This window comes from Saccoglossus kowalevskii, chromosome 5 (genome assembly GCF_978046115.1).
Source record: "Saccoglossus kowalevskii chromosome 5, keSacKowa6.1, whole genome shotgun sequence".
Lineage (NCBI taxonomy): Eukaryota > Metazoa > Hemichordata > Enteropneusta > Harrimaniidae > Saccoglossus > Saccoglossus kowalevskii.
In genome coordinates this window covers 988046-1002119 of record NC_140645.1, presented here as the reverse complement: position 1 = coordinate 1002119, position 14074 = coordinate 988046, and the positions used below count along the sequence as shown (strand labels likewise).

General features: G+C 33.9%; 1 protein-coding gene across 1 annotated transcript in view; it reads left to right on the top strand.

Annotated features, from left to right (window-relative positions):
- Nucleotides 1-14074, top strand: part of LOC100377203 (BUD13 homolog) — a 36902-nt gene that overhangs the window by 15488 nt on the left and 7340 nt on the right. Inside the window, exons 4-5 of the mRNA XM_085499038.1 lie at nucleotides 2828-2948; nucleotides 9095-9285. Of these exons, the coding sequence (XP_085355164.1) occupies nucleotides 2828-2948; nucleotides 9095-9285 (312 nt within the window). The remainder of the gene's footprint in view (nucleotides 1-2827; nucleotides 2949-9094; nucleotides 9286-14074) is intronic.

Genomic DNA, 14074 nt, shown 5'->3' with positions numbered 1-14074 from the left:
CATATACATTTGATGTAAAATCGTTGGACCAGAACAACTGCTCTTGAATATATAAATCAGAAACACGTCATTCGTACCAGTGGCAAACGCGTGGCAATGCCCAGTAAATATTACGTCCTCTCATGAATTATTAAACAGGGGGCGGTCCTAAGAAGGTGACTTTTTATCACAACCAAAACATCATGGCTTCTCTTCGATGTATTTTCAATAAAAAATCTACGAGTATTTCAGAGCCTATGGTTTACCATGAAGAATACAAAGTGGGATATTAAATTATTTATTCGCGATGATTTTTACGTAGTATTAAGAACCAACTCCAGGAAGCGAAAGCACAATAATGAATAATCGCGTAACCCTAGAATTGAAACGCGAGGCACAGAAGTTTTGTTCAGCGTTTCACATCCCATTTTTCCCACTGCAACATATTTGTTAAAAGAAATATTTTAATTCTGTTCGTTTTTTACGGAGGCAATTTTTTTTTTTTGATTTCGGTACGCACTATTCAGGGATTTTCTAAGACAGTCGCAGACAATCAGCTCACGGATGTACATACAAAACATGCTGCTGTACTATCGGCGACGACCGCCTGCAAGAAGAGAGCTCCTGCACCTACCATAAAAGTTCTAAAATTTAGACGGTTTTAAATAATTAGTGTTGGAAATCTGGAAATGTTTTAGAGTGCAAAATTAAGGTGCATTTTCAAACGGTTGAATTTTTCAGAATAGAAATCAGCAAATAAAAAAAATGGGGATGCTAGACAGTGTGCTTTGTTAGTTTAAACAAAATGGAATGTCCGTCAAATTGACATAAACTTCCCCATGTTTCACGGTAAAAGCAAAGGTCGTGGCCAAGTTGTAGACTAAAAAAAAATCAAAATCAAAACAAAGTCATCAATCAGTAAGTATTATGACAAGGAAAACAAAACATCAGACAGAGAAGAGTTAATGTATCAAGTCACCTCTGTCTGTGATTTATTTTTCATGGAAATTATTTGCTTGTTTTCAATTAATTTTAGCGTACCTCTGCAATTTATTCCGGTTACGGACAAAGCTGTCTCGCACTACCTAGCAAAACTTGCGAATGATCGAACTACCATTGACCCATTGACAAAAGATTCATGAAAGTTTGTATCTCCTCGACCCAGTGCAATATATCCAGTTAGAATCAAAGCTCACATGTTCCTCATTTGAGGGACCAGATTCTGCCGTAAATTTGGGATGGGATTTGGAAAAAATAAAATGGGACTTTTAAGGTGTATTTTTGTGCTATTTTTCGGATATTTCAATCATTTCTGATGCCTAAAATAGAGTCTAAGTTGTACCGTAGTCACTGACGCCTATTTAAGAGTACGATGTTTATCATGACTGGCGTGAATGGGTAAGCTTCGTTTCGACAATGAGCTGTTATCACTGTAAACAATGTTAAATTATTCTTCACATGCTAAGTTTTTTTTGGGAAAATAATTATTTAAAAATAAAGTCTCTCAGTCAATCAGAAACTCGGATTCACGCCTTCAGGGAAAGTCACGTTTGGACGCTCACATTGATTTTGTTTTTCGTTTGGCGGTCTGATGCATTCAGTGTAGCTTTTGCCGCTTCCGACATAGAAATCTTCTGAATCTTCTTTCTACCTCTCTTTCTCTTCCCACCACGCATAATGTAATGATAAAAATTAGGAAAAAAACGCTGAGGAAATATAAAATATAATGTTTGGTTTGCTAGCGAGCGAGAACTGATTTGAGAATAATTGCACATGCGCGTGATTGTCAATCAAAAGTCCTGTTATTTGCTTACTCATGCAAATTAGGCAATTGGATATAAACATTGCCTTGTGTGAGTGCTTATTATTTTTATCCAGAAAATAACTAGCAATTTTAACGGTGTTCCAATAAGAATTCATTGGTCAAATTTTCACAGAATCTTCTTTAGATAAAAATCTATATAAAAAACGAAAAAAACGAAAAAAACTAATTTTTAATTGAAATTCACAAATAAACTACATCTCTACCTTAACTGAAGACTCCTTTTAGAGGTTATAAACAGCAATCACAATCAAACCTCACACATACATCATACATGATATTATACATATGCACATCAATTTGTTTCATTTCATTGGCTGCTGTGCTGTCCCTGGATACCACATTTCATTGGCTGCTGTGCTGTCCCTGGATACCACATTTCATTGGCTGCTGTGCTGTCCCTGGATACCACATTTCATTGGCTGCTGTGCTGTCCCTGGATACCACATTTCATTGGCTGCTGTGCTGTCCCTGGATACCACATTTCATTGGCTGCTGTGCTGTCTCTGGATACCACTTTTCATTGGCTGCTGTGCTGTCCCTGGATACCACATTTCATTGGCTGCTGTGCTGTCCCTGGATACCACATTTCATTGGCTGCTGTGCTGTCCCTGGATACCACATTTCATTGGCTGCTGTGCTGTCCCTGGATACCACATTTCATTGGCTGCTGTGCTGTCCCTGGATACCACATTTCATTGGCTGCTGTGCTGTCCCTGGATACCACATTTCATTGGCTGCTGTGCTGTCCCTGGATACCACTTTTCATTGGCTGCTGTGCTGTCCCTGGATACCACATTTCATTGACTGCTTTGCTGTCCCTGGATACCACATTTCATTGACTGCTTTGCTGTCCCTGGATACCACTTTTCATTGGCTGCTGTCCTGTCCCTGGTTATAGCATATGCATGCTTGTGATACACTGGATCCCATGTCAGATCGTTCTTCCGTGTGAGAAATGAAATGAATCTTACTCTATTTTGTTGTATTTGAAACATGATTCTTATGTCACATTTTTCTCAATAGAAACTGTTTTTCGAGACAAAGGAGGTCGAAAAAGAAACTTGAAAACTGAGAAAATTAAACAGCGTGAAGAAGAGGCTAAGAAAGCTGAAGAAGCAGAACAATATATGCAGTGGGGTAAAGGGTATGTACAATTTCAATTTGTTTAGTTGTTGCCAAGGAGACCATACAACAGATATACATCTGATATTTGGGTAGTGGGGATTAGGGAAAGCTTAGTAGAATGACTGGTACAACTGTAATATCTTTGGGTGTCTGTTGAGACTGGGCAACTCTGGGAATCAGAAAATACACGACAGTGCCTCCCACAAGAAAAATGGGGTCGCTCTGCTGCGATGGCACACGATACTTTTACAGTCTTGCAATCATCTTTGACCTTTATGCATCTGCTTTACTGATTGGCTAAGAATGACATCACTACTAGTATTTCATCATAAAGGTCAAATCATTACATTGCTTTCTTATCAGACTCGATGCTTATCAATCACGGTGAAAGCAAGCAAGTTTCGGCGGTTGGAATGTCTCACTATATGAATATCGCAGTGGGCTTGAAATAGGAAGTTTTTTTTTCCAACGACAGAAGAATAGTTTTCATGACAGAAATGCAATAGCGGTGATGAAAGATGGTAAAAAAGTTGGCAGTGTTCGGCGTGACATTGCAAAATTGCTGCCCCCAGTTATGGATTCGCAAGCTGCTACCAAATATTTTATAAAGCCAAAATAACGAGATTTCAACCACTCTCTCCCAGGTACATTGGTTTCATTGTCAACAACGACGCTAAAGCCAAACGAGTGCGACACTTGCTTCGCAGCTCTCCTTATACGATTTGCTTGAATCGTTTCTGAGGAAGCACAAACCAAACGGCCGGCCCTTTTTAGGGCCACCACATATTTTTAAAAGAGAACTACCGTTTCTGCTTTAATATATATTTTTATAGACTTGCTGACTGATTCTGAAAAAAAATCTTGAAAAATGTAAATTAGCGTTGAACACGCTGCCCTGAAGGCAGAATGCGAAATACCTATTTTGCTGTTATAGCTATTTCACGTTCACCCCTTGTTTTACGCAATATTAACAATTATATTTAAAGAATTTCTATAACCATCACGACAGACTTCAAGAATGTCAAATGTTAATACAACCACAGTCAATGAATAGAAAATAGTTTTTTGTTATTTTTTGTGTAGAAAAACACCCCCTGGGCGTGTACCCGAATATGACCTCAACTTCTTTATTAGTCCCCGTTCAGGCGCAGCCTGAAAAGGGAACTTTATACTTCAGGTTTTGTCCTTTTTTCGTCTCCAACATTTTCTCAGAAATTCTACAGCAGGTATCAGTGAAACTTGGCAGGTTGATGAACAAGCGTCTTTCGAGTATGCACGTAACTTGTTTTCCAGATCTGAAAATCCCAAGTGGGTCTTTTTCACGATTTTTATCAAAAATTACCTCTCCCGGCAACATTGACAGAACATCTGCGCATGCTCAGAATAAATTAATTACTGTAAAATACTTTATTTTTGCTTGCAACATTTTTTTGCTAATTTCGCTGAAGGAATGTTTCAGTTAAAATAAAATCCAGCGAATATTCCCTTTTTCCTATATTTTACAGTCAAACTTGTCAAAAATCAATGAAAATAAATTCAATACAAAAAACAGCCAGAAAAAGTCTTTTCAGCGAATGATAATTCCAGCTGAAATAAAATATTTTACAGTAGATTAGATCTGTGAGTAACGCTACAGCACGTGATTTCTCCATTGCATGCAATTTATTATAGTACTGTTTATACATGTATTCTGTTCGGCTCAGTGGTCTCATTCACTAGTTACTAGAAGAACTAGTAACCTTATTTGATTTCAAGAACTTCAAGAAGGCGGCATAAAAGATGTGTTTGCAAAGGTAAGTTCTCCAGTTTCTACAAAATTGAATGTATTTTGGGGTACGATTGGTGTACATTCCGTGACGTACGTACGGACGTGATTATTATGATGATTGCCAGCTTTATATTCTTGTGAAAAGCCAAAAAAGAAAACAATTGTCTCCAATCTACAAAACTAGTTTGTAAATTGTATACCCTGTCAAATTATTGTACACGGACGATTAATTCATGGGGACATAGTTTCAAGTTAGTAAATCGTTATCCGGTCTTTTGCTTGTGTCGCGATTTCCGAAATATCCACAACTCGGGGGGGGGGGGGGGGGGGGAAGAATGTCCCTGTGTCGATCAACTTATTCATTATATAATAGTAGGTTGCATATGATTATATTCGTATTTTTATGTTGTGAGCATTAAACTGTTAGTTGTAATGAAGATTTTGCCGATCTCGTACGATTCAACATGGCCGATGTGCAGTGACAACACGTGTATGGATGTTCAGTCGAGTAGTCTGCAACAGACCATGAAATCGCCCGGCATTTTTTCGGCATTTTTTTTTAGTTTTTTTTTAAAAATATTTTAGATATTTCATTCACTCCTGGCGCCTAAAAGAGTCTACTTTATATTTTACCATAGTCATTGACACCTATTGTGAATAGCCCGACAATGAGCTGTTATTTTTACGAACAATGTTAAATTATTCTTTGAATGCTCAGTTTATATTTTGAAAACAACTAATTTTTTGATTAAAAAAAAATGCAGTTTTCCCTGTCAAAATCAAAGCATAAAGATTTTGCCAGAACATCGGTAAATCTACTACTTCGTTGCGTTCACCATGAGGTCACTGAACCGTCATTAACATATTTAAATGAGCCACGTGTAAATGAGAACATGGCGGATATCGTATCGCTTCGCGCATTTACATTCGACCGAAATCATTCGTTTACGATGAAACTAAGTTGAATATTACTTCCAATTTATAAAAATTCAACGGATTAAATTTTTGTGCGTTATTATAATCATTACTGAATAATAGTCAACAATTGCAATACTTTGAAAACAAGTAAATTATTCACTTGCAAAACACAGAATGACCAGATTGTGCTACCGTGATCATTCGCTAACGGTACTAACCACTAAGCAATGTATTCGTGTTTGTATTTATTCAAAACTGCTTTTAGAACATACTTTACTTTTCGTTATCAACAAGATTATAAAAAAAATAATGGATATTACAGTATTTGAATTATTTGGGGGGATTCAATTCCAAGATTTCGCAATGCCTATGAACCAAAGGCCTTTCACTCTTCTCCGAGTGTGACACCTAAACCAGAGGTTTTATGGTGTATAAACTGGCACTAAATGAAAAGGCTGTTGAACCTTACTTATTCAAATTTATAAGTACATGTTATTATGCATTTCATTATGAAAACTGACTAATTTAATGTGATCTTATTTTTAATTGTTTGAACAGAATGATTTATATCGGTAATGACGTTTTCATCCAATATTAATTGTGCAATTGTTAAAATGCCTACCTACACATTTATTGTTTTTGTTTCTGTTGCTCTGAAATAGACATTTGTAAAAAAAAAAAAAATAATTTAAAAAATCATGCTTGATTAAAATTCAAAAAAAAAAGATGTAGTCATGTAGCCCCTTCCTGTTACCTGTTTTCAACTTCTTCCAAAGTAAAACTGGCGAAGCCTTGTAATTGCCATACAATCATCAACTGTGGGAAAACCTGTATGTTATTGAAAATCTTTATTTTGTTGTCTGTGAATTAATATAATATTTGAAATGGCGTAATGGTGCAAAATATTCTCAAACAATCAGTCTTCTGATGACACTACACTGCGCATTTATGCACAGTCAGTATCCCAATGCGCGATCACAGCTTACTAAGTGATGATTGTGGTTGAAATGGAAAACTGAATACAAAAATCCAGTAATATCTCAAACGAATTTTCGTCTGCTGTGAATGCATGTTTCGTTGCATCAAATAAATAACCCAATTTTATGATAGAAGCTTGCAATCTTGTGCCATACAGGGTCAAGTGATTGAGCAATAACAAATGTGATTTTATGTATTAGGTCATTGAATGTATCCAAAAACATGGTACCAATGATCTGAAATTTCAGGAGTGCTCGCGGAAGGTTTATCAATCCTGCGTATTGTCTTGTTCTTTTTCAATCCTGCATTTCAGTTACTACGATTTATACTAAAAAAAATAGTTTCTGTTTTTCTTCTAATAATTCGTCCACTTTCAAAAACAAAGATTTTTCCATTGTCGAAATGCTAGAAGAATACAAAACTACTGTGATTTCATAGCGATACCTGTAGGGCCATTGTCAATTAGTTCGCCTGATCAACACACCGTTATACATAGGACTGATATTGAATCACGGAGAGTAAAATCTGGTGATACTAATCCCTAGAACCACTCAGATTGGGACATATGTCTTATGAACCCACATGTGTATGTCTTTGACTATACTCATTTTAACCTTTTTTTTTTTTTTTTTGACAGTGGTGCTGTGAACTGCTTCAATTTCGCAAGGCAATTTTTTCTGGGTTCCTACAACATGGAGTGTCAGGGACTTTATTGAAATGTTGTACACAAATTTCACAAAATCCTGAATATATCTAGAAGTGAAAATTAAATGGTTTACAGTATTTTATACCCATTAATAATAATTGAAATGCAATAATATCACTGCACTAAAAAGACTTGAAACAACTATTGTTACTTCTCCATTGAATGGAATGAGCAGACCAACCTTTACTTGCTCTGAAAACATAGCTCTTACAATTGTTTAAATTAACAGATGTTGTTCCATGTACAATGAATACATTTTAAATAATAAACCTTACTGTGTTAATAACAAATTGTATTTGACAACATGAGAATGATTCTGATGCCCAGTGGTGATGTTGAAACAAACCCAGGTCTTGGTAATATACTAAGACCTGATTAACAAAGAAGTCATGTACATCAAGGTTCACTCAAATTTATGAATGCAGTTTCTTGAGCAAGTATACATGTATGACAAATAGTTTTGTTGCACTTGTGTACTCTGAGATTCTCAACATGGGTCAGTGGAAGTTTTTAGTTGTCAGTACAAAACTAGATCATCGGAAATCACTTTATGATGAGTTGTAACCACATAGAGTGCATATTTATTCACCTGTTTGCAGATGTTCCTTGTACAACTTTATATTCAAATAACGGGGACTGTGACATTTCATGTCTTGTTGTGTCAAAAGTGAGGGGTGGGCGTTTGCCCCGGCATGGGCTCTTACCCGGATAAGTACGGTAATTTGTATAAAGAAACTCCTGACTGACTAAATACATAAATGGTGTCCCCAGCCATTCACAAATTGACTTGACGTAATTCTAGCCCTGGCATCTACCGGTATTTGGAACTTTTACATGCTCCAGCTTCAACGTAGGGTCATTCTGTGTAAATAGTCAAAAAGTGTGGTGCAAAAACCTTTCTGAACAACATGATTTATGTCCCATACATCTATGTTATGTTTATAAAATTCACATCAAAGAAACCAAATGAAGCCAAGGAATCAAGGGTTAGGATGATTAAATCAAACTAGAACAGGAATATGTTATTTTTACCTTGCTGGAAAGGAAGGGGAAAATGTCTGTTGTTGTCGTTGTTAATAATTGTTAATGTGTACACAATAACTTTGCTAATTTATCAAACTTGGTCATTCATCAGTATAAAATCTTCCCTGAACGACAGATGTCCTGTGTGAAAATATCATGCAAAAATTGAAAAAATCTGATAAAATATTTTGACTGTTTCGACTTGAATTCACTGGTGATACACATCAAAGGTCACTGATCCAAGTGGGAATATGCATTGTTCTATGTGTTCAATGAAGTAAATCATTTCTCTTGCAAAAATATCATTGGTAATGTATCAAATGCCATGGGAATACTAGACTGAGTTTCAATACCAACTCATGGAGAGAGTTATTGCACATTCTGATACACATTTACAAACCTACCAATAAAAACAAGATGTCAGATAATCAATATAAGCACTCCTATAAATTGGGTGCCAAACTTTTGATCAAGATCTGAAGCTAATAGAAAATCTGTTTAGTCCAAATTTATCAAATCAAAAACAATACATAAAAAGCAAAATATTGCATCCACATTTTGAAAGGAAAATTGTACTAAGAAATATGTATTCTGTATTTGACAAATAGTTCAATCGACAAAACATTTTGCAAAATCAAAATTCATAGGAATTTGATTCAGCTATTAGAACAGAATTATAAAGCTTTTATAAAACTAATTTAAAAACGCACTTCCATAATATTTGCATCCTAATTTTTTTCAATAAATTTTACTTGAATTTGTATTGATCTAGGGTTGTACAATCCAAGGAAAGACAGAGTACTGTAGAAGAAAACTTGTATGAAATGTCCAAACCATTAGCTCGGTTTAAAGACGATGTTGATCTTGATGCAATGTTAAAAGAAAAAGACAGAGATGAAGATCCCATGTTAGCATTTGTAAAGAAGAAACGTGCAAAACAAGCTCTGAAAGCTGGCATCAAAGGTGATATTATATTTCATGTTCAACATATCTGATTTATCATAGGCTTTAGGGTCTTTGCTTAAACTGTATTTGAATCTGATTTTTTCAATATTTCTGATGACATTTCCAATAACCTTGTTGTTTCTGGTAGCATTGTGATTTTAATAACTTTGTTGTTTCTGGTAACATTGTGAATATCCAATAACTTTGTTGTTTCTGGTAAGATTGTGATTTCCAATAACTTTGTTGTTTCTGGTAACATTGTGATTTCCAATAACTTTGTTGTTTCTGGTAGCATTGTGATTTCCAATAAATTTGTTGTTTCTGGTAACATTGTGATTACCAATAACTTTGTTGTTTCTGGTAAGATTGTGATTTCCAATAAATTTGTTGTTTCTGGTAACATTGTGATTTCCAATAACTTTGTTGTTTCTTGTAACATTGTGATTTCCAATAACTTTGTTGTTTCAGGTAGCATTGTGATTTCCAATAACTTTATTGTTTCTGGTAACATTGTGATTTCCAATAACTTTGTTGTTTCTGGTAGCATTGTGATTTCCAATAACTTTGTTGTTTCTGGTAACATTGTGATTTCCAATAACTTTGTTGTTTCTGGTAACATTGTGATTTCCAATAACTTTGTTCTTTCTGGTAACATTGTGATTTCCAATCACTTTGTTGTTTCTGGTAACATTGTGATTTCCAATAACTTTGTTGTTTCTTGTAACATTGTGATTTCCAATAACTTTGTTGTTTCAGGTAGCATTGTGATTTCCAATAACTTTGTTGTTTCTGGTAACATTGTGATTTCCAATAATTTTGTTGTTTCTGGTAACATTGTGATTTCTAATAACTTTGTTGTTTCTGGTAACATTGTGATTTCCAATAACTTTGTTGTTTCTGGTAGCATTGTGATTTCCAATAACTTTGCTGTTTCTGGTAACATTGTGATTTCCAATAACTTTGTTGTTTCTGGTAGCATTGTGATTTCCAATAACTTTGTTGTTTCTGGTAACATTGTGATTTCCAATAACTTTGTTGTATCTGGTAACATTGTGATTTCCAATAACTTTGTTGTTTCTGGTAACATTGTGATTTCCAATAACTTTGTTGTATCTGGTAACATTGTGATTTCCAATAACTTTGTTGTTTCTTGTAACATTGTGATTTCCAATAACTTTGTTGTTTTTGGTAACATTGTGATTTCCAATAACTTTGTTGTATCTGGTAACATTGTGATTTCCAATAACTTTGTTGTTTCTGGTAACATTGTGATTTCCAATAACTTTGTTGTATCTGGTAACATTGTGATTTCCAATAACTTTGTTGTTTCTTGTAACATTGTGATTTCCAATAACTTTGTTGTTTCTGGTAACATTGTGATTTCCAATAACTTTGTTGTTTCTGGTAGCATTGTGATTTCCAATAACTTTGTTGTATCTGGTAACATTGTGATTTCCAATTACTTTGTTGTATCTGGTAACATTGTGATTTCCAATTACTTTGTTGTTTCTGGTAACATTGTGATTTCTAATAACTTTGTTGTTTCTGGTAACATTGTTATTTCCAATAACTTTGTTGTTTCTGGTAGCATTGTGATTTCCAATAACTTTGTTGTTTCTGGTAACATTGTGATTTCCAATAACTTTGTTTCTGGTAACATTGTGATTTCCAATAACTTTGTTGTTTCTGGTAACATTGTGATTTCCAATAACTTTGTTGTTTCTGGTAGCACTGTGATTTCCAATAACTTTGTTGTTTCTGGTAGCATTGTGATTTCCAATAACTTTGTTGTTTCTGGTAACATTGTGATTTCCAATAACTTTGTTGTTTCTGGTAGCATTGTGATTTCCAATAACTTTGTTGTTTCTGGTAACATTGTGATTTCCAATAACTTTGTTGTATCTGGTAACATTGTGATTTCCAATAACTTTGTTGTTTCTGGTAACATTGTGATTTCCAATAACTTTGTTGTTTCTGGTAACATTGTGATTTCCAATAACTTTGTTGTTTCTGGTAACATTGTGATTTCCAATAACTTTGTTGTTTCTGGTAACATTGTGATTTCCAATCACTTTGTTGTTTCTGGTAACATTGTGATTTCCAATAACTTTGTTGTTTCTTGTAACATTGTGATTTCCAATAACTTTGTTGTTTCAGGTAGCATTGTGATTTCCAATAACTTTGTTGTTTCTGGTAACATTGTGATTTCCAATAATTTTGTTGTTTCTGGTAACATTGTGATTTCTAATAACTTTGTTGTTTCTGGTAACATTGTGATTTCCAATAACTTTGTTGTTTCTGGTAGCATTGTGATTTCCAATAACTTTGCTGTTTCTGGTAACATTGTGATTTCCAATAACTTTGTTGTTTCTGGTAGCATTGTGATTTCCAATAACTTTGTTGTTTCTGGTAACATTGTGATTTCCAATAACTTTGTTGTATCTGGTAACATTGTGATTTCCAATAACTTTGTTGTTTCTGGTAACATTGTGATTTCCAATAACTTTGTTGTATCTGGTAACATTGTGATTTCCAATAACTTTGTTGTTTCTTGTAACATTGTGATTTCCAATAACTTTGTTGTTTTTGGTAACATTGTGATTTCCAATAACTTTGTTGTATCTGGTAACATTGTGATTTCCAATAACTTTGTTGTTTCTGGTAACATTGTGATTTCCAATAACTTTGTTGTATCTGGTAACATTGTGATTTCCAATAACTTTGTTGTTTCTTGTAACATTGTGATTTCCAATAACTTTGTTGTTTCTGGTAACATTGTGATTTCCAATAACTTTGTTGTTTCTGGTAGCATTGTGATTTCCAATAACTTTGTTGTATCTGGTAACATTGTGATTTCCAATAACTTTGTTGTATCTGGTAACATTGTGATTTCCAATTACTTTGTTGTTTCTGGTAACATTGTGATTTCTAATAACTTTGTTGTTTCTGGTAACATTGTGATTTCCAATAACTTTGTTGTTTCTGGTAGCATTGTGATTTCCAATAACTTTGTTGTTTCTGGTAACATTGTGATTTCCAATAACTTTGTTGTTTCTGGTAACATTGTGATTTCCAATAACTTTGTTGTTTCTGGTAACATTGTGATTTCCAATAATTTTGTTGTTTCTGGTAACATTGTGATTTCCAATAACTTTGTTGTTTCTTGTAACATTGTGATTTCCAATAACTTTGTTGTTTCTGGTAGCATTGTGATTTCCAATAACTTTGTTGTTTCTGGTAACATTGTGATTTCCAATAACTTTGTTGTATCTGGTAACATTGTGATTTCCAATAACTTTGTTGTTTCTGGTAACATTGTGATTTCCAATAACTTTGTTGTATCTGGTAACATTGTGATTTCCAATAACTTTGTTGTTTCTTGTAACATTGTGATTTCCAATAACTTTGTTGTTTTTGGTAACATTGTGATTTCCAATAACTTTGTTGTATCTGGTAACATTGTGATTTCCAATAACTTTGTTGTTTCTGGTAACATTGTGATTTCCAATAACTTTGTTGTATCTGGTAACATTGTGATTTCCAATAACTTTGTTGTTTCTTGTAACATTGTGATTTCCAATAACTTTGTTGTTTCTGGTAACATTGTGATTTCCAATAACTTTGTTGTTTCTGGTAGCATTGTGATTTCCAATAACTTTGTTGTATCTGGTAACATTGTGATTTCCAATAACTTTGTTGTATCTGGTAACATTGTGATTTCCAATTACTTTGTTGTTTCTGGTAACATTGTGATTTCTAATAACTTTGTTGTTTCTGGTAACATTGTGATTTCCAATAACTTTGTTGTTTCTGGTAGCATTGTGATTTCCAATAACTTTGTTGTTTCTGGTAACATTGTGATTTCCAATAACTTTGTTGTTTCTGGTAACATTGTGATTTCCAATAACTTTGTTGTTTCTGGTAACATTGTGATTTCCAATAATTTTGTTGTTTCTGGTAACATTGTGATTTCCAATAACTTTGTTGTTTCTGGTAACATTGTGATTTCTAATAACTTTGTTGTTGCTGGTAACATTGTGATTTCCAATAACTTTGTTGTTTCTTGTAACATTGTGATTTCCAATAACTTTGTTGTTTCTGGTAGCATTGTGATTTCCAATAATTTAGTTGTTTCTGGTAACATTGTGATTTCTAATAACTTTGTTGTTTCTGGTAACATTGTGATTTCCAATAACTTTGTTGTTTCTGGTAACATTGTGATTTCCAATAACTTTGTTGTTTCTGGTAACATTGTGATTTCCAATAACTTTGTTGTTTCTGGTAACATTGTGATTTCCAATAACTTTGTTGTTTCTGGTAACATTGTGATTTCCAATAACTTTGTTGTTTCTGGTAACATTGTGATTTCCAATAACTTTGTTGTTTCTGGTAACATTGTGATTTCCAATAACTTTGTTGTTTCTGGTAGCATTGTGATTTCCAATAACTTTGTTGTTTCTGGTAGCATTGTGATTTCCAATAACTTTGTTGTTTCTGGTAACATTGTGATTTCCAATAACTTTGTTGTTTCTGGTAGCATTGTGATTTCCATTAACTTTGTTGTTTCTGGTAACATTGTGATTTCCAATAACTTTGTTGTATCTGGTAACATTGTGATTTCCAATAACTTTGTTGTTTCTGGTAACATTGTGATTTCCAATAACTTTGTTGTATCTGGTAACATTGTGATTTCCAATAACTTTGTTGTTTCTTGTAACATTGTGATTTCCAATAACTTTGTTGTTTCTGGTAACATTGTGATTTCCAATAACTTTGTTGTATCTGGTAACATTGTGATTTCCAATAA